Genomic DNA, 21,801 nt, shown 5'->3' with positions numbered 1-21,801 from the left:
TATGTTTTCAACCTCAACTTCTTTAAAGTTCTTCACACGTTCAAACTCGAATTAGCTCCATAGCACGTCGATTTTGCAAAATTGAGGTAACAATTTGACTTTCATCATTAAACTAAGTGTGTTATCATTTCAAACTGAGTTTTAATCGATTAAATCATGATTTCAATAGATCAATCGATTAATTTAAACTAATGTTTCAAAGATATTTTCAACTTATTTTGATCCTATTAGAAGGATTTTAATCCTAATTTAACAAGTCTTTAAGTAATTTTGAAATATTTGAATGATCTCCTCTCTTTAAAGTTAATCTAGCTTGATTTTTTGAAAAATGATAACCACATAATGGACAAAATTGATGGTTTAAATATGTAATTAGATAATATTTAGGAAGATTAGGATTGAAATTAAGGTTTAGAAACAAGATTTGAGTGGTGAAATCATATTTTTTGACAAAACTAGCTAAGTTTTCAGTGTAGAGATCTAGAGGCTTTGATCTATGATTTTAGAATGAATTAATCTTGTTTGTTACGTTTTGTAATGCCTTTGTATTGTATTTGATGTGTATGTAAAGTGACAACTCATTTGGGAGCCTTTACAAGCAAGGACACTGGCAAACAAAAGCTTACTTGAGCTTTATAGTGGAAGCTAGTTGTTAATATGAGTGATCTTTATGCTATAATTAATGCACGAAACAGTGAGTTAAAAAGGGCTTAGGTGATCAAATCATCTGATCTATGTCCTAGAAGTAAGTGTTCTTACGTGAGTTTTGATTATTTGATAAATAAGATTATAAATGTTGTGAAAGGCTAAGTGTGTGATGTGATTATATATGTTGAATATATGATTAAATATGCCTTGTGGATAGCTAGATTTATGCACACATCTCTGATATGAAAAGGAGTTGTAAGGGTCCATTATATGAAAGTGATAAGTGATATGAATATGATAAGTGTAAGGGTGCATAAACCAGGAAATTAATGTGTGAAATGGATATATTGGCCTTGTGAACCTTTGAAAAAATTGGATATAATTGGCATGCCATAGGATTTGAGTACTCATTTATATGTTTTATTATCGAGACATGTGAGGGATAAGGGAATGTAAAACATTGCTCCAATCATTGGACATGTTGGTGTGTTGGAGAGTGTTAGCATCATGTGACACTTACTTGGGATATGTAGCCTCTTTTGAGTCATGGTGTGATGGAGATCTGTTTATTCAATGAGAGCTTTTGATATGCACTTTCATCCTCACTAGTTGCCAATGTATTATTATGATATGGTACTTGATGATGCTATGTGATAAGTGTATTTAGCATACTTGTTTTTAACTCTTGTGTTTTTGGTTTATTGTAGCATCTTGAATGCTCACTGAGCTTGGTTAATCTCACTCTTTTGTGACTATTTTGTAGAAACATAGCTTGTATGGAGTGGTGAAGTGAGCAAGTTGGGGATCCAAGGGCAAAGACTACTTAATTATGCATGTGAGATGGTTTTTGGTTAATAAGGGATAACAATGTGGGTTTATATTGAAGTTTAGACTTTACTTTTGTTTTGGACTTGTAAATGGACTTTCCATGAATTGTTCAAGGATTTTTTTATAACTGATCTATGGATATTTATATAGCTTGAGTGATTGCATGATGTATTTTAGATAAATGCTTAGTTAATTGTTCAGTAGCATGCATGTGATTTATTGATTTGTGGTTAAAATGGTTTAAACGATGTGTTGAAGGCTTGGACAAATAAAAAAATGACCAAATGGCAAGGTATGTACCTTTATTGCACTTTAAATTACCTTATATGCAAATTTGGTATGTTGAGTAATTTGATTTGAGACTTTAGAAAAGCATGACACATAGGTAATTGATTTGGATGCCAAAGCATGTTAATGTATGATCTTATGTATTTGAGCATGATTTATGTATATTATATATGCTATAAGACATGTTGGAATATGGAAAATGACATGAAATCACGAAATAGTATGTGTATGGGAGTGTTAAAGTGTCATATGTAAGTGCTGCAACTTGTTTGTAAATTTTTGAGTTGATATCGCAATAAGCCCTATAGGATATCGCGATACTGGATGGATATCATGACATGGGAATAGTGTGGTCGCGACACGACATTCAAAGAGTTCTAGGCATATTTTGAAATTAGAGGTCTGGGCATATTACAAATAAGTCCTGATTTTTATACAATAAAATTGGAGGTCTTAAACAGTACAAAATGTTTTGAAAATTTACATGACTTGGTTTTATACATTGAATTTTAATATGGTAACTTCAATTTCTTAAAATGATTTGTCTGGATATTTTATAAAATTTACGTTTTAGTCCTTAAACTTTGTTTTGAAATTCAATGAGTTTTAAATGTCATTTTGAGCTGAAATTTTCACAAATGGTTTAAAATAAAATGCCTAAGACACTTGTTGGAAAAATTTTACGATTTGCGCGTACGATATGTAAAATAACAATTTTACCCCTATTTATAAGTTGTTGTTTTGTGTTAGACGATGCATGATTTAGGCTTGTATGTTTAAGATTAAGTGTTTAAGCATGTTTGTTGTATGTAATGGTTGGTTTTATAGTGTGTTTGGATGACCAGTAAGGAGAGTCACGTAAGTGGCTAATATGATTTTTCGGATTCAGGTCAGTCTGTTCCAGTCGGATTTCAGGTGCTACCTTTTGTAAGCTCGTTTGAGGTTCGATTTTGGTTGTAAATCATATCATACTTAGAATATTGAATGTTTATTTATAGATTGAATACTTAAGCTAAAATCATAGGTGATAATTGTTGTTAATTGTTGTAGCATCTTATAGCTCGAGTCCGGCGATCAGTCCAGGCGTAGGGTGTTACAAGGGATTTCTAGTCTAATCACCTTTTTTTTTCATCTCCACCAAAGTAGTATCCTTAACCTCATTGTTCAAAATCTTTGACAAAGTCAGGGGCAAGAGGACTTTCAAGGGGAGAAGTGACTGTGATGGTAGAGAAAAGCTTGAAGTCCTTTCAGGCCGACAACGATTGTTGTGATTAAATAAGTCATTAATAAATACAATCGCTACCACCCTAACTCAAGTTTTAGCTTTTCTCGACTGCCACATTCCTTCCTGTAACACCCCTACCTTGTATCCGTCACCGAAGTAGGGTTTAGGAGCATTACAAAATTTTTTGGGTCAAACTCAGATATTTTATATTACTTAACATTCATATCAGAAATTAACTACATTGTCCCTTATATAATCCCTCGAGGCCCAAAACATACATTATAAACAAGTCGAGACTAAATAGAAACTCAAAGAATTTTTCACGAAACTTTAAAAATTTTCCTAAGTGCAGGGGTCACATGCCCATGTGGTCAGGCTGTGTGGCTCACACAGCCAAGTGACACACCCATGTCTAAGGTCGTGTGGTATTTGAATTAGGGCACACAGCTGGGTCACCAGCCCATGTAACTCTCTGGCTTGCAATACATTTAAGAGTAGGGGTCACACGACAAAGCCACATGCCCGTGTGCCAGGCCATGTGAAAATTCCTAAGCATTCTGTTTTGAATTTTTAAGATGCAGGAGACACACGACCAGAACACATACTCATGTGCTAGGCCGTGTGTCACACACGTCTGAGACACAGCGCCCGTGTCTCTACCTGTGTGGACAAAATAAGGCCATTTTCAAGCCTTATTCCTCACCTAATTTCACCTTCCACCTACTTAAACAGTTAAACACATTCACCAACCAATTCAAGACATTTAAACCAAGCCAAACCCAAGTCTTATGCATGATATTTCATCACATATATTCCTATACTCAATCTTACCTAATTGATCAAATTTACATATATGGATACTTTATCAATTATGCTATCTCCATCCATTCCTTTTAAATTTCACACATCAAACATATTAAGGCCATATATATATACACATTTCAAAATATACTAAACACAACCATACCAATGGCTAATTACGACCAAAATATTGAAAATGCCAACAATGGCCAAGTTAACCTATACATGCCATTATAACCAAATTTAGTTTCATAATTGTATCGAAATGAGCCAGTGGATAGTGTGAGTGATCTCCGCCAAGCTTCCAAACCAACGAGCTTCCAAGTGCTATAAAACAGAGGAAATACAACTGAGTAAGCACTTAATGCTTAGTAAGTTCGTATAACGGGAAATTATCTTACCATTCATTTACTTATGTAATAAACATGCATAATACATCCAAAGTAATTTGGCAATTAGCCTATCACATATAACCTCAACAAACATGTTAGTCATGTATTTCATGTGAATAACAAGAACAAAGATGAGCTCATCAGGTATCGAGTTTCCAAGTATTTCATGCATATACAGATAATAGCTTCATTATTGATTTCACATGTTCTCATGTCAGAATTTCACATGTTTAATCATTTGAAATCCCAATGGATACTTGGGTAGTACAACTAAAATGTACAATATTATAAATCTGTCAATTCATATCCGAGAGTGCTTTTATGAGCACTTAAATAGAAAGCTCTCTCTCAAGCACTATAACGGGAAGATCATTGAGCCTTGTAACGAGAAGCTTATCCGGGTAATATAATAGGAAGCTCACAAATAGCCTATAACAGGTAGCTTCAAAGAACAATTAATGGGTAGCTCCGAAGACCAATTTAACGGGAAGCACCGATAGCCATATAATGGGAAGTTCAAGCGAGCACTAATAGGAAGCTCACAAAGAGCCTTTAATTGGGAAGCTCATAAAGAGCCATATAATGGGACGCTCATAAGAGCTGCGGTGTGCCCACAACACATATAGGGTCACAACCGATCAGGATACTCTGAAGAGCATTTAACGGGAGCCTCGCAAGAACACTATAATGGAAGCTTGAGAGGGCTTGTAACGGGATGCTCTTTCAAGCTACGGTATGTCCGCAACATATGCAGGAACACTACCATTTCGGGAAACAGAACCCAGTATCCATCAAATCTCATTATCCAAACGAGACTTATTTATTTATCAGGGATTTTTAGTTATGAGATCAATCACATACACATATATGACATGTACACAATTTACATAATCAACAGTCAATATAAGCATATAAATATACACAATTAAGTTACACGAACTTACCTCAACAATAATCGTGAACTTGTATGCTACTAATGTGTTACTTTTTCTTTACATTGATCTAGCTCTGTATTTGGTCTATCCGGATCTATACAAATAAATTTAACTCAATTTCATAAAATTTCATATTTAATTCAATCCAATTCACATCTTAGGCAATTACCATTTTGCCTTTATACTTTTAATTAATGACGATTTCATCCCTAAGCACAAAAAATAAAATTCATGCAATTTAATCCTTATTCCAAGCCTAGCTATTTTCATATATATTAATAGCAACCCTTGAGTTCCATGAAATATTATAATTTTCCAAGAATTCAACAACTTTTCAATTTAACCCCTAAATCATGATTTCATCCAAAATCCTTTAATAAAATACCTTTAATTATCCATCAACATCTCAATTTCATCATCTAATAACTAAAATCATATATTATCAATGGTATCTTTCAAAACTTTCAACAAAATCAAAAACTAATGAACTGGTTAGTTGGACCTAATTGTAAAAGTCCCAAAAACATAAAAATTTCAAGGAAAGATCAATGATTAAACTTACATGAAGCAAATATTGAAAAATCAGCTTAAACCCTCTTCAATGGTTATTTTGGGACTGAAAAATGATGATGAAAATGTCTAGAATTTCAATTTCCCTTTTATTTCACTTAAATTTGGCAAAATTTAAAATTTTGCCCTTATTTCACATCAATTTCTTGATTTTTCTATGCTTATGCCGCCTCAACCATCCCATGTGGGTCCAATTGCCCTTTTAGTCCACCTTTATTTACTATTTAAGCTATTTAATCACTATTTCTTTAATTAGCAAGTTTTGCACCTTTTCTAATTTAGTCCTTTTTAATTAATTAACTACCAAAACGTTAAATTTTTCTAACAAAACTTTAATACTACCTTAATGACTCTCCATAAATATTTATAAAAATATCTATGGCTCGGTTTATAGGACCGAGATCTCGATACCTCTTTTCTAAATCACTTGACCTAATAAAGCCTTATAAAACACAAATTACTAATTTAAAAATCTTTTTAAAACCACATTTAGCTAGTAAATGTTAAATAGTAAAAATTTACAAGCTTATTTTTTGAATTTGGTGGTATCGAACCACTATTTTCGACATCATCAAAAATCAAGTTATTACAACTCTCCCCACTTAAAGAATTTTGGTCCTCAAAAATCTTACCAGGCAAGAGGACTTTTAGTAAAACTATATTTTTATTTCTTAGTTCTTTTATCCCACGTGCTAGAATTTTGATTGGCTCTTTGTTATAAGTCATATCAGGCTGAATCTCCACATCTGTCGGGGAGATAACATGTGAAGGGTCTAACCGATACCATCGTAACATAAACACATGTAAAACATTATGATTTCTCTCGGGTTGTAGTGGTAGTGCCAATCGGTATGCAACAGGTCTGATTCTTTCAGTGATCTCATACGGCCCCATAAATCGTGGACTCAATTTACCTTTACAGCCGAACTGAAGAACTTTCTTCCAAGGTGAAACTTTCAAGAATACCTTGTCACCAACTTGAAATTCTATTTCTTTTCATTTAAGATCCGCATAGGATTTCTGTCGATCAGAAGTTGCTTTTAAGCTATCTCATATCACTTTCACCTTTTCTTCAGTTTCTCGAATTAAATCAACTCCATGTATCTTTCTCTCACTGAGCTCAGTCCAATACAATGGAGTTCTACATTTGCATCCATACAAAGCTTCATATGGTTCCATCTTTATACTTGACTAATAACTATTATTATATGCAAATTCGACTAGCGGCAAATACTTTTCCCAATTGCCTTCGAATTCTAATATACAGCACCGAAACATATCTTCGAGAATCTGAATCACACATTTTGACTGAACATCCATCTGAGGATGAAATACAGTACTAAAATGTAATCGCATACCCAGAGCTTCTTGCAACTTGTTTCAGAATCAGGACATGAACTGTGGATCTCTGTCTGAAATAATGGAGACTGGCACTCTATTCAGTCTGACAATCTTAGAAACATATAACTCTGTTAATCTATCTAGGAAAAAATCCATACGTACCGGAATAAAGTGTGCAGAATTTGTCAAACAGTCAATGATTACCCAAATTACATCTTTCTTTTTTGGAGATAGAGGTAACCCTAATACAAAGTCCATACTAACTCTTTCCCATTTCCATTCTGCTATCGTCACTGGCTGTAGCAAACCCAAAGGTACTTGATGTTCAGCTTTAACTTGCTGACATATCAAACATCTAAATACGAATTCAGAAATATCACGCTTCATTCCTGACCACCAGTACATCTTTTTCAGGTCATTATACATTTTATTACTTCTCAGATGTACGAACATAGTACCACTGTGAGCTTCGTACAAAATCTTATGTATAAGTTCTAAATTCTTCGGTACACATACTCTGCCTCTGAATAACAGACAGTCATCAGGTCCAATCTGAAATTTTGAATCAGAAACTGATTCATACTATACTCGTTTAGCTTGCAACTCGTAATCACTTTTCCGAGCTTCGCAAATCTATTGTAGAAATGTCGGCTTAGCTTTTAACTCAGCTATAATTGAACCATCATCAGACAATGACAATCGAGTATTCATTTGCTCACAAGGCAAATAGAGATTTTCTACTCAGAGTATCTGCAACCACATTTGCCTTTCCCGGATGATAATCAATAACCAAATCACAATCTTTCAATGATTCAAGCCATCTCCGTTGTCTCAAATTTAAATCTTTCTGCGACATCAAATACTTTAAGTTTTTGTGATCAGTGAATATATGGTACTTTTCACTGAACAAGTAATGCCGCCAAATTTTTAGTGCAAACACAATAGTTGTTAATTCAAGATCATGTATCGAGTAATTCTTTTCATGTGGCTTAAGCTGTCTAGAAGCATCGGCTATTACTTTACCTTATTGCATCAAAACACAGCCTAAGCCATTCAGTGATACATCACTGTAAACACAAATTCGTTACCCGATTTAGGTTGAACCAAAACTGGTGCTTCAGTCAACAGAGCTTTCAATCGGTCAAAGCTTTGCTGGCATTCATCAAACCATTCAAATTTCTCATCTTTTTGCAATAATCGTGTCATCGAAGAAGCTATCATTAAAAACCCTTGCACAAATCTCCGATAATAACCAGCTAATCCCAGAAAACTTCTAACTTCAAACACATTTTTCAAAGGTTTCCAGTTAACAATAGTTGATGTTTTACTCGGATCAACTTTAATACCTTCAGCCAACACTATATGTCCCAGAAAACCAACTTCTCGAAGCCAGAATTCATATTTACTAATTTTAGCATACAACTATTTTTCACGTAGGGTTTGCAATACAATTCTCAAATGATCAGCATGTTCATTTTCATCTCGAGAATATACCAAAATATCATCAATGAATACCACCACAAATCTATCCAAATACGGTCTGAAAATTTTATTCATCAAATCCATGAACACTGCAAGTGCATTTTCAAGCCAAACTGCATTACAAGAAATTTATAATGCCCATACCTGGTTCTGAAGGTTGTTTTTTGCACATCTGACTCTTTCACCCGTTGCTGATAGTAACCAGAACGGATATTAATCTTTGAAAACACTGTAGCACTTTTTAACTAGTCAATCAAATCATCAATGCTAGGTGGTGGATACTTTTTCTTGATCTTGACTTTATTGAGCTGCCGATAATCAATACACAATCTCAAGGATCCATCTTTCTTCTTAACGAACAGAACAGGCGCACCCCAAGGTGAAGAACTGGGTCGAGCAAAACCTCTGTCAGTCAGTTCTTGCAACTGTGCTTTCAACTCTTTTAATTCCGTTGGAGCCATTCTATAAGGTGCTATTGATAATTGTGTTGTTCTAGGAACAAGATCTATACAAAATTTTACTTCTCTATCCGGTGGTAATCTGGGTAATTCTTCCGGAAACACATCAGGATTTTCACATACCACTGGCACTGATTTAATCTTCGATTCAGATACTTTAGTGTCCAACACATAAGCAAGGTAAGCATTACACCCTTTCCTGACATATTTCAGTGCTGACATGACTGATATCACATTAGTCAAACCATCCAATTTATCAAATTCAATACAGAGTAATTCATCGTCCTGACATTTCACTATAATATACTTCTGTTTAAAATTTACCATGGCATCATGTTGAGTTAACCAATCCATACCCAGAATCACATCAAATTCATCAAATGGTAATAACATTAAGTCAGTCGGAAAATAGTAACCCCATATCATTAACGGACAATTCTTGCAAATTTTATCTACCATCACATATTGGCCTAGGAGGTTTGAAACTTTAACCACGAATTCAGTGGACTCAACAGACAAATTTTTACTAATCACTAAATCCGTGCAAATGTATGAATGGGTTGAACCGGGATCAATTAAAGCAATTATATCAGTATCAAGAAGAAAAAGTACCAGTAATCACATCGGGTGTAGAAGCATCCTCATGTGCACGTATAGCATAAGTCCTGGCTAGGGCTCGTGCTTCAAGTTTTATAGCTGAATCATTTGTCGTACCTTCACTACCACTCACATTGCCAGGGTTACGAAGTGGTCTACCTCTCAAGACGGGGTTGCTCAGCCTTGAAGTCTATACAGTATCTTTCTCAAGCATTTACGGGCAATCTCTAAGATAGTGGTCAAAAGAACCGCATATAAAACATGCTCCGCTTCTCATACGACACTCACCAAAATGAAATTTATTATAGTTTTTGCATCGGGGTTTGGGATTTCCAACACTACCAACACTTGCTACAGATGTAGCCCGAGATCTTAAACTGGAATGTTGAATACCTCTATCTCTCCCAGAGGACACCGTAGAGGTAGTAAAACGATCAAAGTTTTTCCTTGATTTCTTTGAGGCCGATGGGTATGAATTTTCCGTAAGTCTTTTACTTGAAGTTCTGGTTTCCATATCAGCTTGTCTCTTTTCTTTACTCGACTCTTTATCTTTATGAGCTCGACCGACAAGTATGACAAATTCTTTAATTCTAGAATTCCAACTAACAACTTGATGTCTTCATTTAAACCCTCTTCAAATTGCTTACACATGGTAATTTTAGTCGTGCTACATTCTCTGACATATTTTCTTAACCGAACAATTTTTTGTTCATATTCAGATACAATCATGTGGCCTTGTTTAAGTTCCAGGGATTCTTTCCGTTTCTGATCAAGAAACCTCTAGCTAATATATTTCTTTCAAAATTTTGTTTGGAAAAAATTTCTTCGATACAATAGAAATCAATGTATTCCACCATTGGTAAGCCGAATCTTTTAACAAGGATACAGGACATTTTAGACATTTGGCCAGTGTGCAAGATAACTCTTCTAAAACCCTAATAGCATATTCTAACCAAAATTCAGCCCTTTCAGGATCATCTTCAGCTGTTGCTCTAAATTCTTCTGCCCCATATTTACGGATTTTATCAACAGAAGGTTTACCAGTTCTAACAAATTCTGTACCTTGTGGCATGTCGGGAACCAGTTGAGAAACAGGAGGGGGTGGAGATTGTTGTACAGCCGAATTTGTTTTTACAAATTTAGTAAACTATTCATTCATCATTTGGAAGAAGACTTCTTTAGCCTCTCTTCTTCGGCCCTTAGATTTGAGCCTTCTATTACTTGAGGGTGCTCTTTGTACTGAAGCTTGAGCATTGCTCTCAGCTTCTCCGGATTAAGCTCAGTTGGATGGAATTACTATATGAAAAACATGTTTAAAATGGTCAGGAGATATCACACTATCACAAGTTATATAATGGCATGTATAGCTAGACTTGTATTTTGCTACATTAGTCCAAGAATCGGCTAAACCGTAGCTCTGATACAAAAAAATGCAACACCCCTATCCCATATTCGTCATCGAAACAAGGTTTAGAAGCATTACTAAAGTTTTCAGATCAAACTCAGATATTTTATATTACTTAAAATTCATATAAAAAACTAATTACATTGTCCATTATATGAGCTCTCGAGGCCCAAAACATACATTAGAAACAAGTCGGGACAAAATAGATAACTCAGAGAATTTTTCGCAAAACTTTAAAAATTTTCCTAAGTACAAGGGTCACACGCCCGTGTGGTCAGGCCTGTGGCTCACACGGCCAAGTGACACACCCGTGTCTTAAGTTGTGTGGTATTTCAAGTAGGGCGTACGGCCATGTCCTCAGCCCGTGCAACTCTCTGACTTGCAATACATTTAAGTGAAGGGGTCACACGGTAAAGCCACACGCCCGTGTTCCAGGCTGTGTGAAAATTCCTGAGCATTCTGTTTTGAAGTTTTAAGCTTTAAGGGACAGACGGCCAGAACACATGCCCATGTACTAGGCCGTGTGTGAGACACACGCCCGTGTCTCTGCCCGTGTGGACAAAATAAGGTCATTTCTAAGCCTTATTCCTCACCCAATTTCACCTTCCACCTACATAAACACTTAAACACATTCACCAACCAATTCAAGACATTTAAACCAAGCCAAAACCAAGTCTTATGCATGATATTTCATCACATGTATTCCTATACTCAATCTTACCTAATTGATCAAATTTACATATATGTATACTTTATCAATTATGTTATCTCCATCCATTCATCCATATGCTTACCATCATTAAACCATTTAACTTTCACACATCAAACATATTAAGGCCATATATATATACACATTTCAAAAATACTAAACACAAGCCATACCAAGCTAGTTACGACCAAAATATTGAAAATGCCAACAATAGCCAAATTAACCTATACATGCCATTATAACCAAATTTAGTTTCATAATTGTATCGAAATGAGCCAGTGGATAGTGTGAGTGATCTCCGCCAAGCTTCCAAACCAACGAGCTTCCAAGTACTATAAAACAGAGGAAATACAACTGAGTAAGCACTTAATGCTTAGTAAGTTCGTATAACGGGAAATTATCTTACCATTCATTTACTTATGTAATAAACATGCATAATACATCCAAAGTAATTTGGCAATTAGCCTATCACATATAACCTCAACAAACATGTTAGTCATGTATTTCATGTGAATAACAAGAACAAAGATGAGCTCATCAGGTATCGAGTTTCCAAGTATTTCATGCATATACAGATAATAGCTTCATTATTGATTTCACATGTTCTCATGTCAGAATTTCACCTGTTTAATCATTTGAAATCCCAATGGATACTTGGGTAGTACAACTAAAGTGTACAATATTATAAATCCATCAATTCATATCCGAGAGTAATTTTATGAGCACTTAAATAGAAAGCTCTCTCTCAACCACTATAACGGGAAGATCATTGAGCCTTGTAATGAGAAGCTTATCCGGGTAATATAATAGGAAGCTCACAAAAAGCCTATAACGGGTAACTCCGAAATACAATTTAACGAGAAGCACTAGATAGCCATATAACGGGAAGTTTAAGCGAGCACTAACAGGAAGATCACAAAGAGCCTTTAATTGGGAAGCTCACGAAGAGCCATATAACGGGACACTCATAAGAGTTGCGGTGTGCCCACAACACATGGAGGGTCACAACTGATCAGGATGCTCCAAAGAGCATTTAACGGGAAGCTCGCAAGAATACTATAACGGGAAGCTTAAAAGGGCTTGTAACGGGACGCTCTTTTAAGCTATGGTACGTCCGCATCATACACAGGAACACTACCATTTCGGGAAACAAAACCTTGTATCCATCGAATCTCATTATCCAAACGAGACTTATTTATTTATCAGGGATTTTCAGTTATGAGATCAATTACATACACATATATGACATTTACACAATTTACATAATCAACACTCAATATAAGCATATAAATATACACAATTTAGTTACACGAACTTACCTCAACAATATTTGTGAACTTGTATGCTACTAATTCGTTACTTTTTCTTTTCCTCGATCTAGCTCCATATTTGGTCTATCCGGATCTATACGAGTAAATTTAACTCAATTTAATAGAATATTTAATTCAATCCAATTCACATCTTAGGCAAAATTACCATTTTACCCTATACTTTTAATTAATGACGATTTCGTCCCTAGGCTCGGAAAATGAAATTCATACAATTTAATCCTTATTCCAAGCCTAGATATTTTCATATATATTAATAGCAACCCATGAATTCCATCAAATTTTAGAATTTTCCATGAATTTAACAACTTTTCAATTTAATCCCTAAATCATGATTTCTTCCAAAATCCTTTAATAAAATACATTTAATTATCCATCAACATCTCAATTTCATCATCTAATAAATAAAACCATATAAACTTATCAATGTTATCTTCCAAAATGTTCAAAAATAAAATAAAATAAAAACTAATGAAATGGTTAGTTGGACCTAATTGTAAAAGTCCCAAAAACATAGAAATTTCAAGGAAGGAGCAAGGATTAAACTTACATGAAGAAAATATTGAAAAACCAGTTTAAACCCTCTTCAATGGCTATTTTGGAACTGAAAAATGATGATGAAAATGTCTAGAATTTCAATGTCCCTTTTATTTCACTTAAATTTGGCAAAATTTAAAATTTTGCCCTTATTTCACATCAATTTCTTGATTTTTCTATGCTTATGCCACCTCAACCTTCACATGTGGGTCCAATTTCCCTTTTAGTCCTCCTTTATTTACTATTTAGGCTATTTAATCACTATTTCTTTAATTAGCATGTTTTGCACCTTTTTCAATTTAGTCCTTTTTAATTAATTAACTATAAAAACATTAAAATTTTCTAACAGAACTTTAATATTACCTTAATGACACTTTGCAAATATTTATAAAAATATTTACAACTTGTTTATAGGATCGAGATCTCGATACCTCTTTTCTAAATCACTTGACCTAATAAAGCCTTATAAAACACAAATTATTATTTCAAAAATCTTTTAAAAAAACCACATTTAGCTCGTAAATATTAAATAATAAAAATTTACGGGCTTATTTGATAGATTTGGTGGTCTCAAACCACTATTTTCGACATCACCGAAAATCAAGTTATTACACTTCCCTCTGAAAGCCCTCTTGCATCCAACTCTTTCATAGGTTTCGGACAATTAGGTTAAGAATATTGCTTTGGTGGAGATGGAGAAAAAGAATAAGTTGATTATACTGGAAAACCCTTTGTTTTTCCTTATGATTATGGTCTCAAACTTATGTATGAAGTTTATAAAGCATCATTTTCCAATACCATAAAACTTAAATCCGTGACCGCATAACCATTGTCAACTAAGCTCCCGAGTTATACTCCAACCCGTGACCGTATAACCACCGTCAACTAAGAGCCCTAGTTATACTTCAACCTGTGACCTTATAAGCACCGTGTATTGGGAGCCTAAGTTGCAATGTGATAAGCTTCTAAGGTGATGATTCCATCCTGACACAATAGATGAAATGTGTGGGTCCCTAAGCGCTATCGCATCACCATGAACTCAAATATATCTTAAAACTATCACAATGTCTACCTCAAACACAGACACAAATAAATCTTTCTTCTCAAATTTCCAACACCTAACAAAAAAACAATTTTGGAGAGAGAAACAGAGATGCATTTTCTGTTTCTCTCTCCAAAATTGACCTATTTCCCTAAATATTAGGAAAATTGGCCTAAAACCTAAATATTTTCTAAAAATGGCATATATACCCCTTTGATTTTAAAAAAAATATTTAGGGAACTGTACCATTTTTTCGATATTTAGGGAAATAGGTCGATTTTGGAGAGAGAACAAAAAACACGTTCCACAAGACGCATTTTTTTGACTTTTTTAACACATCAGTTCTTTTGGTTTAATGGTTAAATGTTAGTGGTTTTATCCTTAAGTTCTAGGTTTGATTTCTTTCCTACTCACATTTGTATTTTTATTTCATGTTGTTTCAAGCTTTGCTTTTATTTTTAATTATTGTTTTTAACACATTAGTTCTTTTGTTTAAATGGTTAAATAATCGTAATTTTATCCTTGAGTCATAAGTTCAATTCCTCTTCTAAGCACACTTGTATTTTTTTATTTCATGTTGTTTCAATTTTTTAATTAACATTTTAATTAATAAATATTTTATTTACAAAATCAAATAATTATTGCCAAATATAATTATTTTTAGTAAATATAATTTTATATGTGTAATATTTATTTTTCAATCCATATCATCGATGTAGTAAATTTTAGTATTATATATTTTTGTATGTGTATTTGAAATAATTAATTGAAATATTTCACATATAAACATAATGATATTTGAAATAATTAATTGAAATATTTCACATATAAATATATTTGAAATATCAAACCCACAATGTAGATGAAAAATAATGATATTTGAAATATTTTACATATAAAAATAATAATGATATTTGAAATAATTATTTTATTTTATAATATTAGAAATCACCATACCCACAATATAGGTGGAGAAAATAAATATTAGACATACAAATATTATATATAAAGAAATATATAAAAATTAGTTGATATTTTTAAAAATAAAATATATTTAACACAATGATAAATGTCAATTTTATCAAAATATATTTTATTATATAATTTGTATTAATTATTTGATTTTATAAATAAAAGAGTTATTAATTAAAAAGATGCATTAAAATAAAAAACTTGAAAACAATATGTTTATTAATTAAAAATATTAATTAAAATTTAAAAAAACTTGAAACAATATGAAATAAAAATACAAATGTACTTAGAATAGGAATGAAACCTAGAATTCAATGATAAAATCACTATTATTTAACCATATAACCAAAGGAACTAATACATTAAAAATAAAAGCAAAGCTTGAAATATCATGAAATAAAAATATAAATGTGAGTAAAAGCAAAATCAAACTCGAGACTTAAGGATAAAACAACTAACATTTAACAATCTTGCCAAAAGAACTAATATATCAAAAAAGACAAAAAGCGGGCCTTGTAGGCAGGGGCGGATCTAGGGGGGATAGCATGGCCCCGACCCCCTAAAATAGAAAAATTTTTATTTATGCCCTTTATAATTTAAAAAAATTTAAATTAATAATAGTAAAATTATACTTTAGCCCCAAAAAATTATAAAAATTTGATTTAATCCTTTAAAATTATAAAGATATAAGCTATTAAAATAAAAAAATTATATTTTTACTATAATAAAAATATATAATTTAATTCTGGCCTCTAAAAATTTTTTTCTGAATTCACCATTATCCCTAGATCGTACTTCTAGATCCGCCATTGTACTTATAAAATGCATTTTCAATTTCATACTCTAAAATCGATCAATTTCCATAAATATCCAACAAAATAAATTCATACTAAATATTTTTTAAAAATCACTATTTTCTCCTAATATAACCGCAAAAGTTGCTTTTAAGCCAACTTTAATGTTAAAATAAATAAACAAATAAATGACCCATTTCTTTCTTTTTCTCTCCATTGTCTATAGATTATAGGCTAAAGTCTAAACACGACAACAGCCTTTAGAAAAAACCGCCTTCTCTCTTCATCCCTTGTCTCTGCCTCTGCCTGTCGTTAAACTTTTTTTGGTTATATCGAAAAGGAAACACTAAAAAGGAAAGAAAAAAAAACCTCTCCTTTCTCTGTGTTTTTGCTTAGGAATTGGTTATAAGCCGATTTGGAGTAACCCATTTTCATTGTTCTCTGCCATTTGAAGGGGAAAAAAATGAAAGAGAAAATTTACTTATTACCCCTTTTCCTTGTTGTTTAATGGCGTCCTTTTTGCCAAGAAACAATTGTTTTTTTACCTATCTGAAGTCTGAACCTTTGCTCCTTTGCTTAGTTTCCCTTGGTTTTTGTTAAATCTCGATACTTTGGTCGAATCTATCACCACCCATTGGTTCACTTGTCCTTGAACCACCTCCATTACAGGTATGTAACCATTTTTTTGGAGAAAGTTTTCATCTTATTTTGTTTATTGATCCGTTTTCCTGTCTGATATCTAACCATATTTTGGTTTAGTTGGTGATGCTTACTTTTTTTCTTTTTTTTTTTAGTTATTTGGGTTTTGGTTTTTGATTGATAGGTAAGGATGGACTAACCCTTCTTTTCTTTTACCTAACATTATTTGATTTGTTTATAAAAGACCCCCATTTTAGGGTTTGCTAAATTCATGAAAGATTGGTACATTTTTTTCAGTGAAAAGAACACAACTTGTTTTGGATTAAATACTGCTTCCCTAGTAACAAATCTGGTTAAAAAAAAAAGTGTTTCCTTTATATATCTCTCTATAAATGCTTTTCCCTGTTCAAGTAACAACCCAGTGATTCACATTTTTTCTGTTTTTGCATATTCAATGCTAAGATTTCTAATTTATATTTTTCATTAATTTTCATGGGGGTTTTGATTTATCTCCATCTTGGAAATCAGTGTTCTGGCATCATTTTTGTTGCTTGTGCTCAACAGTTGATTTAATATGTTGTGCTGATTTTATCTCCTCCTAAGTATGTATTTTAGCTTCCGTACAGATGATTAAATGTCCTAATTTGATGTTCATTTGTGAACTTGATACCATATCCTCAGTAGGCATGCATGTAATTCCTAAGAACATCTAAAAGTATGTTTCCTTGATGAATTGCTTTTTCTTCTCCTTTCTCAAGCTTCAAGTTCTGGCTGTTCTATTTTTTGTTCTTTCATGTTTTGATACTTGCACTGCATAAAACAGGTTATGCAGGCTTTTGCATTAACTTTGGAGGGCCATGCTCACTCCAATTATTTGTAATTATTTTTCTGCTGTTATTTAAGATCAAGTTAGTTGTTTGTTGTTTAGATACCTACATACATACATGCATGTATATATATGTATAATGATTGTCACATTTTAATCTACCTGTTCTCATCCATTCATCTCAACGTTTTTGTCCTAATATTAAGAGGTGTCCCAAGATGTATGGCTAGTTGGTCCCATTCTCATTATAGCCATATTAATCAGCACATTGTGCATTCAATACGTTCCGAGTGTTTTTTTTCCTCTTAAAATTTGTACTAATCTTTGTACTAAGGCATAGATAAATTATTTGCCGTGCGTTTCCTGTTTCAAACTGTCATTATCTTCATGCTATTTGACTTGTATTTGGACAAGATACTAGGCTCTTTCATATTTCTTCATGATTTATTGCGTCATGTGGTGATAGGTAAGCATCTTATAATCTTTGTAAAGAAATTCATTCTTTGGTTTTTTATGAAATTTTCAGGAATTTTCTTCAAGTGTTGTTTATAATGGAAGGAGAGACTTCTTGGAACAGCCATTGCATTGATGACATGTCTAAAGACATCGGTGAGTTTGATTCATTCTCGGAACTTAGTGATGAAGGTAATAAAGAAATGATCGTTTCTGTAGACTCAATCCTACCCGATGACTTGTTGGAACGAATTTTGGCTTATCTTCCCATTGCTAGCATTTTCAGAGCTGGTTCTGTGTGTAGAAGATGGCATGAGATTGTCAGTTCCAAAAGATTTTTATGGAATTTTTCGCATGTCCTATCACATAAGCCTTGGTACTTCATGTTCACAAGTTCTGATGAACCAGTTGGTTATGCCTATGACCCGATCCTCCGTAAATGGTACAGCATCGAACTTCCATGCATTCAGACTCCAAACTGGTTTATTGCTTCATCATGTGGATTGGTTTGTTTCATGGACAATGACAGTAGAAGCGAGTTGCAGGTATGCAATCCGATTACCAAGATTTGCAAGAAGCTTCAGGAGCCCCCTGGTATGAAATTCTCTGACTATAGTGCACTGTCACTCTCGGTTAGCAGGACATCTCACAATTATACGATATCCATTGTGAAATCTAAACAAGTCCCCGGAAACTTTCTCCAATGGGACCTTTCGATACACATTTATGATTCAGAAACAATGATGTGGGCAACCTCCTTGACTGAGGTTTTAACAGGATGGAGAGGTGGAGATGAAAGTGTGATCTGTGATGGGGTTTTATACTTTCTGATTTACTCAACCGGGGTTGGTACACCAGAAAACCGTCACAGCCTTGTTGCATATAATCTCTCTAGCCGATCATCCCCATTGATACGGAGCCTTATTCCAGTACCAGGCCCGCTTACCTGTGGTCGTTTGATGAACCTCAAGGGGAAGCTGGTAATGGTGGGAGGAATCGGGAAGCCAGATCGACCCGATATAATCAAGGGCATTGGAATCTGGGTTCTTAACGGGAGGAATTGGGTAGAAGTCGGTCGCATGCCCCATAAGTTCTTCCAAGGATTTGGTGAGTTGGATGATGTTTTTGCTAGTAGTGGTACTGATAACCTCATATACATCCAAAGCTACGGTGCCCCAGCTCTTCTTGTTTTCGACATGAGCCAGAAACTATGGAAATGGTCGCTCAAGTGTCCGGTCTCAAAGAAATTCCCTCTTCAGCTCTTCACTGGCTTTTGCTTTGAACCAAGGCTTGAAATTGCTCCATGATCTTATTTATGAACATCCCAGATTTTCTTTTATGTCATTATGATCATCATATGATATGATAGATATCTCAGTTCCCCCCAACCCTAAGAAAAGAAAAAGACAAAAAAAAAGGTTAAAACACAAAATGTACGAGGCAGGTGAAGCTGCTGATTTATGAAAATGAAAAATATTAGTAATTCTTTTGCTTCAAACAAGCATCATTTGCTGGGGGTGGGATGCTTTGTAGAAACAGTAAATGGCTGATTGAAGTAAATAGGAAGAATCATTTTCCCATTCCAAGCATACATGTTAATGTGGCTGGCAGCCAGCAGCCAGCATGCCTTGTAAGGCACTTCGACTAGGAATGGGGCCATAAATCTCTCATCCCCCGAGGAAATCTTTAGGGGGGGCGGTGGATAGATTGGTCTTTTGCTCCTTGGTTTTTAATTGGCATTCCCCAAATTCCCAAATCCATATCTGGAGATTCATAACTTTTGCCTTTCATCTTTGGAGTCGGAACTCAGATGGGGTGGTTCCCCACTTCCACTGCCATTGAGTTCATAAATTTTCTCCTTGTGTATTCCCCCCAAATTAAGTCCTCAAAGATGTGATTGGTTCTACACTCTGGACCACACACTTTGTGGAGCTTGGCTTTCCATTTTCTTTTAGGGTCGTGGTGTTTTTGCCAGCATCGGTTTTACAGTAAACGTACAATCTCTGCCAAACTCCCTTGCCCCGTGTCATTGTTTGAGAAAACCATCGGCCAAGTTGTAGGACTATTAATCAACTCTGCTACATTGATTCCTTTATACATTTAAAGTAACATTGGCTTTCAAACTCCAAAGGGTCATTTCAGCTACTTAAATGATTTTTAGAATGTGGCATTTAATAGTTTCTATTCTTATTTATTTATTTTTCTCTTTAAATTAATGTAAGGATTTGTTTGATCATTTTTAACTTTAATCCATTGATAAAAGACTAATTTAATATTTTGGTAATAATCATAAAATTGAGTCATTGGAGCAACTTTAAGATGCATGTCCAATAAATGTGCATATTGGACAAATTCACTAACTGCTAAGATGCTTTTCTAACAAATATAATCTTTTTACATGAGTTTGGTGGAAAAATGGTCCAACCCTTTTTTTTTCAGATAAAAATATGTCCAACTACATAGGACCCATACATGTATATACAAACATGTTTTCATATTCATCCTACCAATAAATGGATGGAAAAAGTGATGGTAGTTATTTTCTCATGTTTGAGTTTAAATTTCGGAATCATCATTATTATTGAAAAGCTTTATCAGAATATCATTTCGACTCAAACTGTAAAATAAATAAAAATATATTATCAACAAATAAACTAATTGATTTCAGTCGATTCACAATCACCTTAGAAACAATTTTATATAGCATTGTACACAAATTGATTGGCTAAGATTGATGAATATATCATGGTTTCTCCTTTTTAGGGATAAGCATAAGCAGAGCTTTATTGATCCACCCTTCAAACTTGTTACCAGCCATAATGCTTCTAACAAAGTCGCACACACCATTTCCCACAATAATCCAGTTTTTATGATAAAATACGACATGAATTCCCTCAATATCGAGTGCTTTAAGAGGAGCCATAGTGAAAATTACCTTCTCAACTTCCTGATCTAAAACAATCATGCACATATCATCAATTTCCCAAGGCAACAATTGTCGAAAACACCCTTGTAATGGTATCTATTATTAGTAAGATGTACCTTTGAGAAAAGGTTATAGTAAAAATCAATGGCCATTTCCTTCAGATAATTGTGATCAGAACACCACGATCCATCAACAATTCTCAAAGCCTTAATAGAGTTAACCCTTTCAACGCCTGATGGTACTCAAGTGGAAAAACTAGGTATTCTGATCTCCATCGGCTTCTTGATTTCTGGTACCAGATACTCTCTTCCTATTCTAACACTTGTTCTAACTCATCTTTTAGTTGCTTCTCCAAAGATAACAAGGAGTTAGAAGGTGACCTCCCGAGGGCTCTTTTAATACTGCAAATACGCGTAATCAATTTCTTTTTCTTCCCAAGGATATGACCAAAAACATCAGTGGTTCATAATTTAACGATCTTTGTGTAGTGTTCAATGTTATCAACAATACCTTTTGAAGTAGTCCAACTTTTCTCAACCAGTTCACCAAATCCTAGATGTTGTTGCTAGGCAGCAATGAAGTGGAAATGGCAATCACCTTTATCA

The 21,801-nt window shown here is 33.8% G+C and overlaps 1 protein-coding gene across 2 annotated transcripts; it reads left to right on the top strand.

Moving 5' to 3' along the window:
• The first annotated feature begins 16,573 nt into the window (after window positions 1-16,573).
• Window positions 16,574-19,856, top strand: LOC105791553 (F-box/kelch-repeat protein At3g61590). Of its 2 annotated transcripts, XM_012619661.2 has the most exons (3): window positions 16,574-17,021; window positions 17,815-17,867; window positions 18,344-19,856. In XM_012619661.2, the coding sequence occupies exons 2-3, from the start codon at window positions 17,818-17,820 to the stop codon at window positions 19,575-19,577; spliced, it is 1,284 nt and encodes a 427-aa protein (XP_012475115.1). In that variant the 5' UTR covers window positions 16,574-17,021; window positions 17,815-17,817; the 3' UTR covers window positions 19,578-19,856. The 2 variants fall into 2 exon arrangements, with proteins under 2 accessions (XP_012475115.1, XP_012475116.1); XM_012619662.2 differs by lacking the exon at window positions 17,815-17,867.
• Window positions 19,857-21,801: the final 1,945 nt, after the last annotated feature.

Source organism: Gossypium raimondii, chromosome 8 (genome assembly GCF_025698545.1).
Source record: "Gossypium raimondii isolate GPD5lz chromosome 8, ASM2569854v1, whole genome shotgun sequence".
Classification (NCBI taxonomy): Eukaryota; Viridiplantae; Streptophyta; class Magnoliopsida; order Malvales; family Malvaceae; genus Gossypium; species Gossypium raimondii.
The sequence above is the reverse complement of the archived record's forward strand: the minus strand, read 5'-3'. Positions and strand labels throughout refer to the sequence as shown.